The sequence below is a fragment of the Heterodontus francisci genome, chromosome 18 (assembly GCF_036365525.1).
Source record: "Heterodontus francisci isolate sHetFra1 chromosome 18, sHetFra1.hap1, whole genome shotgun sequence".
In the NCBI taxonomy this organism is placed as follows: Eukaryota; Metazoa; Chordata; class Chondrichthyes; order Heterodontiformes; family Heterodontidae; genus Heterodontus; species Heterodontus francisci.
Window position 1 is genome coordinate 68,989,627 of NC_090388.1, and position 7,996 is coordinate 68,997,622.

Genomic DNA, 7,996 nt, shown 5'->3' on the forward strand with positions numbered 1-7,996 from the left:
CCCTGAGCATGCTCAGAGAGTATATTCAAGACAGAGACTGATAGATTTTTGAATACCAAGGGATACGGGATCACGTGGGAAGGTAGAGTTGAAGTGGAGAAGATTAACTCTGATCATATTAAATGGCAGGACAGGCTTGAAGAGCCAAATGATTTACTCATGCTTGTATTTCTTTTGTTCTTGTCAGAGGTTGTAAATTCAATCCTGGCAAATAGCTTAACAATGCAACTGTTTGTCAATGAGTTACACTCAAATGTCTTAACGCTCCTTCTCATGACTAAGATTAATAATTGGCTCTGCAAAAATACAGCATTTATTGCTAGCATCGTTTATGTACACTAGATTAATAGCCAGTCAACTTCTCTGCAGTAAACACACATATAGTCATATCAACTGGAATACAACTTCAAAATGAATATATTTAAGGCCAAATCTTCCACCTGATGCATAGGTATGGTCTAATTTCAATCTGATTTGATTATTGGTATCTTTAAAGCAACACTAATAATTGCTTTGTTGTTACTGTTATACATTTTCCTGCCAGCTCATTATTTTGTATGAGACAGGACAGTAGGCTGAGCTGAGCTGATCAATCATCACTTTAGATCCTATCCGAAATGGGGTTCCATGACTCTTTTTGTTCCAGATATGAACAGCATAAGAATTCTTTAGTAACTGCTGAGTCTCGGACTTACTCATAACCTCAAAGTATTTTTTCCAGTCCTGCCAACGGATTGGATAGAAAGCCTCAGGAGGTAACATCCTCACTCCTTTGCACTGTCGAATCTTGGTTATGCTCTTCTTTTGACACCACTTTTTAAGAACACGAGTTACTAACTGAGGTCCCTGGTGGCCCCAGATCCATCCATTGAAGTGCTCAACAAAGTCCATCAAACAGTGTCCAATGAAGTCATGGTGCTGATCAAAAGCCAAAAAGGCTGAATTCAGTAAATATTGTTGTTCTCTCCCAATACTGTTGGTGAGGTTTCGCAGGTTTTTAAAAACAATAATGTCAGTGTCTAAGTAAATCCCACCGTATTTCCACATGATGACAAGTCTACAGGCATCGGCAATAGTTGGTATTAGATAAGGTTGCCACCATTGATCCAGTCTTGAATACCACAAGGACAATGGAGTATCTGCAAAAAGATCTTTCAAATCCAATGGCCTGATCTCGACATTAGGAAAACAGTTCAACAAGGAAATCCCCAAGGTTTGTGCACTTTTCATAGCTGAAAAACTCTTCATGAAAAGCACAATCTTGGCTCTGGGGTGAGATCTAGCTGCAGATTCAATGGAACACATGGACAGAAAAGTTGGGTTGGTTTGGTCAGAGGCTTCCACAAAGAAAATAGTTGTATTATCTTCAGTGAGATGGTAACTATTTCTGCTATAATTGAAGTCAATGGATGGACATTTGATGTGGTTGGGTAACCTGTACTTCACAGCTCGACTTTGTGGACCACCTTTGTAGCACAGCATTAAGGTTATCAAATAAACCAATTTTAATGAAATCAAAATACATACACACAACTTACACCAGGAATTAATCTTTGTTGTATTCATTGGTACTACATATCTGTTAATTAAAGGCCTCTGCTGTTTCTGCTTTTCTTCAGATGACTTTGAGTGATCTTGGCTCATTGTTTTAACCATCGTGAAGCAAATTTGTAGCTTAGACTCTTCTGCAGATAAAAGACAAAAACAATCCTTGATTTTTCACATTATGACCACTTATTGTTTAATGAATGAAACTACAGCCTAATTAACATCTATTGCAATGAAGTAATAAGATTCTTACACAAGGCACCACAGAATATTTGGAACAAAAACAAGAAATGCTGGAATCACTCAGCAGGTCTGGCAGCATCTGTGGAAAGAGAAGCAGAGTTAACGTTTCGGGTCAGTGACCCTTCTTCGGAACTCTGCTTCTCTTTCCACAGATGCTGCCAGACCTGCTGAGTGATTCCAGCATTTCTTGTTTTTGTTTCAGATTTCCAGCATCCGCAGTATTTTGCTTTTATACAGAATATTAGGAAATGGGTTTGCCCGAATAGGCAATTATGGAAAGACAAAATGGGAAATAAAATCACACCTTCCATCTTACACCTCTAAACAGAGCAACATTAAAAATGTCTTAAAAACAGATCAGCACTATTAGTTGAAAATTGATTGCATTTAATTGGATACAGGTGGTGGACATTAACTAGAGATTCACTTGGGCTCCTACAAAATCAGAATAGACTGGAACTGGGGTTTGGGTAAGCAGGTGAATGCTTGTAATGTGTAACTCCATAAATAAATGCTTATAATAGTGTGTAAAGATTGGCTCAAGTTCTATTGTTCATCAACTGGCTTTTAGGAGTATAACAAGCCTAGATCACTTGCCTCTCACTGCAGCATGGTTCAGGATGGAAATATAAAAACAACCACCACCACGGAGTAATCAATAGAAGCTGAAGAGAACCTGACTGGCAATATGACTTTAGTGATGTTTGTTGTTATGGTTTTAGTATAAATAATTTTAAAACATGAAATGTTCACTTTTAGTTTTTTTGTTCTGATCCCTTGAGGTACTTGGGCACTCCTTTGCAAATTTTGATGCTTATTTGTTTGGATTTAGAACGTATGCTCACTATGGCAACATTCCCATGAGGTTTTCATTTCCTGATAAGGTAAATTTTGCAGTTTGCCTGTTTTCTTTCGTCCATTTCCATTATGGATTCACAAGATCATCAGTTTTAAAATTTACAAATTGCTTATGTTCCTGGGATGGCTGAATATGGAAAAATGCAATGAGGTTTGCTTACATTAAAATCAGCAATGCGCAAGTAATGAATCTTAAATATGAAAATGCACAGATTCCAAAAAAGCAGGGCAAGATGCCAGCAACAGTTATTCTATAGACTTGTACAATTTCTTAAAGTAGACTAACTATGTCTTCAATCAGCTTTGCAAAGTACAACATTATTGGAGTTCAGTAATCAATAATCGATGCATTTAAAAAAAAAAGGTTTTTTTACATAGAATTTACAGCACAGAAACAGGCCATTTGGCCCAACAAGTGTGTGCCAGTGATTTATGAAATAGCAGACTTATTACTTCATATCTGTGATTGGACAGTAATGAATGATGAGGCAGTTCTTTCTCCGGGGTTTTGCCATCAGCTGAAATTAAAGAATTCTCTAGAGCCATGAAGGAAAGAAAGTCTGGTTACTGAAGAACACTGGAGGCTGTGGCCCAGGCCTTTCTCTCATTGTTCTGTCTGCGAAGGGTTGGAATCAGTGAATCCAATTGTATATCATGACCAGAATCAGTCACATCCTGTGTCAGCAGGGTCGGTGAGGGAATTACTTTCCAGTTTTAAAGCACCATCATATGGCACTGGAACCCTGTATAAATGTTATTTTGGTATAATAATGTAAAATTCCCATGCTCAGACTGCTTGATCAGCTGTCAAATCTCAGCTTGCACATAAAGGCAGACAAATGGAGTTCTATTTCTACAGGGCTCCTCATTGACAGAACACATCTCCCAGTGCTGACAGCACTAGTAAGTCAGAGGCCTGGACTTAAAATCCAAAGAACGCAAATTGAAATCCAACCAGGGGAGTTTAACGATTTGATTTGAGCTAATAAATTATAGAAATAAAAAGATGGCATCAGTAAAAGTGACAATGAAGCTGTCAAATTGTTATAAAAGTACCAACTGAGTCACTAATGTCTTTTAGGGAAAGAAGCACACTGTTCTTATCCAGTCTGATTCCAAACAACAATGTGGTTAACTCAACATGGCCCTCTAAAGTGGCCTAGCATGCGGTTGTTTCAAACCATTACAAAGAATGGTCACAGTGGTTCAAGAGGTAGCCCACCACCACCTTCTCAGGGCAACTGGGGATGGGCAATAAATGCCAGCTGAAAACATCTGGGCTGCTGGATTTTTCATTGGGAGTTGCTGTGGTTAAAGTTGGTGCTGGATGGAGTGGAGAACAGCATTCAGCTGGGCGTCATTAAATTATGGTGTCAGCAAGAGGCGAGAGAGAGAGAGAAAGATACTGGTGAAGAAGGGGCATTTGGTTTCTTATACAACAGATTCCAATCCAATAGCAATTGATCCCTTTTAATTTCACAGTTATGAACCTTCTGAAATCTCTTCAGTGCAATGTAAAAAATATAGATTTTAAATAAACAAACAAAAGGAGGAAGAAACCCATTAACGCTTTGAAACTTTTCACTTCAATCAGGATTTTACAGGCAGAAGAATGTTAGAGCTGGCTATGACCTCTCCACAGGGACAAACCCATGGAGGAGACAGACCTAGGGAAAGGAATATAGATGCAAGACCCTCAACTCATTCAAAAGGAGTCTGGATATGCACCTCAAGTGCCGGAAGCTGCAGGGTTACGGACCAAATACTGGAAGGTGGGATTAGAATAGGTGGATCATTTTTCAGCCGGCACAGGCATAAGGGGCCAAGTGGCCTCTTTCTGTGCTTTAAACTTTCTATCATTCTATCAGGGAACAGCTCCTTGAGATGGACAGACCCATCCAAGCAAGGGGAATGTGAACAGTCCCATTGTGTCATCTCAGCCCAGCACATCAGGTGGCGGAGGTGGGGGCAGGGGTGGCAGTCCTTTCCAATAGGCCGCATGCAGACTACAGGTGTCTCCCTGAGAGGCATTAAAGGACATGATATTTTCATTATTATTTCATTTATCTTAATCTTAGTTAAATTCATTACCCCACTATCTCTTTAAAATGATACAATTCTTTCCCTATGTTTATTGATTAGACCCATCTCTCCTTTACTTTCATCTGTTCACAATTTCTTAAAATGTGTTCATTTATCCTGACTATTATTCCTGATAGCCAGGCATGAAGCGTAGAACTGGAGCCTAATGTTTACACACTTCATAAGCTTTTATTCACAGATACGCATTACAAACATGCACCTCCAAACCCAACAACCACATTTCCAGTGTGCTCCTATATAGGAACACAAATGAATCCCCAGTAAATGACCACCACCTGCATACAATTAAACACTCAAATATACAATTAATACTGATCATTGTATCGATTTTCAATGTCTAATCTATCTGCTCCCATGGCTGCGCCTCCCACTACCCAATTGGTTATTGATCTCTTCCTCCTTTGAGAGGAAGTCTGCTCATCATCCTGGTTTTGATCTTTATTCAACACTTCCCACTTCCTTCCCCCACGTACCACCCCTCCCTCCACCCCACCCCTACTATCTCCCCTTCTATTGCTTAAAGTGGGCATAAACATTCATAGCTATGTTTTATACCATCTATCACATAAACCTTTTAGTAACCTTGCATGAGTCATATCTAGTACAGCCAATACAATTTCATATTGTAGGTTAGAACACGACTATGTGACCAAGGCCTTCACTGGAGCCATTGTGACCTTGGGATGTTGGGGCGTACGTCACTCTTACCATTCCATTGTGCTAGCCTGATTCATCAGCCAACCTCAGTGTGATTCAGATCCTGACGCCGATATTGTCCTTCATGGCCTTGGTAAACATAGGTGAACCTCAATTCCCATCTGGAGCCTGTGGGATCCCCCAATTCTATTATGCCTGTGAACGGCACTTGGACAGGCAATGCTGACGTTTGTCCATTCTTCGATACACCCAAGTTTGCTTCATTTATTTTCAACAAATTCTCGCTCTTTCATTCTTTTCTGTTGATATTCAAGCTTCTTCCTGCTTATCTCTGTTTTCCACAAGCAACACAATGTCCATTTACCTTCCGTCGGTACATCCAAAGAATCAGAGCATATCTATTTCTAAACATTACAGATCAGTTTTATCCCAATCCCAACCTGATTCTGGTCAGATCCATACACAGTAACACCTTCGCCTGATTAAGCTAACCCAGGTCAGATCTGTACCCAGTGACGCCCATACGTGATCTCAGGGCTGGAGACTTTTATAGAGATGGAAGTCGGCAGTCTTGGTAACAAAGAGGATTTGGGGTTGGAAGGTCAGCTTAGGGTCAAAAATAATGCAATGGTTGCAAACAGCTTGGTTCAGCCTCAGAATGTTGCTAGTGTTATGACCAAGGTGGGATAAATGCACTGTGAATTCAGTCCTACTAGTGCACAGGGTCACAGCATATCAAGCAAGTTTTCCACCTACCAAAGAATAGCCAAATAAGACACTCTATTTGCCCTCAGAACAAAGCACACCAAACCAGGTTTCTTTAAACAACATTAACTATTTAATAGAAAAGAAATAAGTCTTAACTACCAATGGGATATATATATATATATATATATATATATATATAAAAAGCTCTTTAGTTCCTTAGCCCTCATGCACACTCACATACATTCAAAAAAAAAAGTCAACCAGTGAAAGGGTTTTTGGTTTACAGATGTTTCTTAGGAACAAAAAGGAAGAAATAAAATTATTGAGTTCATTTCGGTATGGTGAGGTGTCCCAGAGTCGAAGAGTCAGATGCCACTTGAAGTCTCTCCAGGCGAGGTTGATGAAGAGTCTGTTATGGGTAGGCGTTCAAGGCAATTTGTCTGCAGCAGGTGTCAGAGGTCTTTCAGCAGGGGTGCAGCAACCAGTCTGCTCAGGAACAACACAGCAGTAGAAGCTTTCTGCAGGTTCCAGGGTTCCCCAAAGCACAGGAGGCAACAGGAACCATATTGGATGCAGGAATTCTTCAGCAACAGGAGGCAATAGGAATCTGCCACATTTCAAATGCAAGATGTCTTTTCAAGAGATGCAGGTTTCCTTTAGAGAGAGGTCTTTTTCTCTCGCCTCCAGGCAAGTCATGGCCAAATTTCAAAAGCCTGCTCCTTGTCCAACTCACTGGTCCTTTTCAATTCAAAAGTGAAACTTACTTTAACAATCAAGTCACATGACGATCATAAGTCCTGACCTGTCATTCCCCTGCTGTGTTGTTTGGAAACTGGTGCCTTGCAGTCTATGCATTTCACTCAGTTTAAACCTACTAAGTGTCAGCAATCTATAGCCATAGAAAATCCTTTCCTCAGTTTTTAAAAACACACACAATTCAAAGTTTTCAAAACTCTTGTGACGCCGCCACATGCACACACTGGACCTCTCTCTCCAGCAGCACCGCTTCACCTTATCTCAAAGCTGTTCTACTCCGCAGTTTCATTTCATCTTTCGTCTCATCCGACACATTAACAAAAAACTTTTTTTCTTCCTTTCAGGTGTCAAGGAACGCAAGCTCCAGCAGCTGATGGGGACGAATGCTCCTCCAGATCCTCCTACAGCTTCACTTTCCTCTGACCCCACCCCTTCTGATCTGACCCCTTGCCGTGTATTCACTATACCCTCTGACCTCCCCCTCTCTGATGCTGAACGTTCTGTACTCAGCAAATATCTCAGTTTTATCCCCTTACGCCCCCACCTCAATGAATTTTGCGCTCGGCATGACATTGAGCTCTTCTTCCATCGCCTCCGGGCTCACTTCTTTGACCAGGAGTACTCCCCCCGACCAGCAGACCCATTCACCCGCCTCCAGCATTCTCCCTCTATCTGGACCCCTCCCTCCACCTGGCCACTTACCCGCTCTTGATCTCTTCATTGAAAACTGTCGGCGAGACATTGGTCATCTCAATTTCTCTGCCTCCCTCACTCACTCTAACCTGTCCCCCTCTGAACTTGAGGCACTCCGTTCTCTCAGGTCTAACCCCGACATGGTCATCAAACCTGCAGACAAGGGTGGTGCTGTTGTTGTATGGCATACCGACCTCTACCTTGCAGAAGCTCAACGCCAACTCACAGACACTTCTTCCTACCTCCTTCTGGACCATGACCCCACCACCGAACATCAAGCCACCGTCCAAAGGACTGTCACTGACCTCATTTCCTCTGGAGATCTTCCCCCTACAGCTTCCAACCTCATAGTCCCACAACCCTGGACAGCCCGCTTCTACCTCCTTCCCAAAATCCAGAAACGGGATTGTCCCGGCAGACCCATTGTGTC

General features: G+C 41.4%; 1 protein-coding gene across 1 annotated transcript; it reads right to left on the minus strand.

The window, feature by feature from the left end:
- Nucleotides 1-525: 525 nt before the first annotated feature.
- LOC137379884 (lactosylceramide 4-alpha-galactosyltransferase-like) lies at nucleotides 526-1,644 on the minus strand. The gene has a single exon (XM_068051286.1). The coding sequence runs from the start codon at nucleotides 1,642-1,644 to the stop codon at nucleotides 526-528; it is 1,119 nt and encodes a 372-aa protein (XP_067907387.1).
- Nucleotides 1,645-7,996: the final 6,352 nt, after the last annotated feature.

What these genes read in the sequence shown, in the direction of transcription:
- LOC137379884 (XM_068051286.1), bottom strand. Translation starts at nt 1,644, where the DNA reads ATGAGCCAAGATCACTCAAAGTCATCTGAAGAAAAGCAGAAACAGCAG.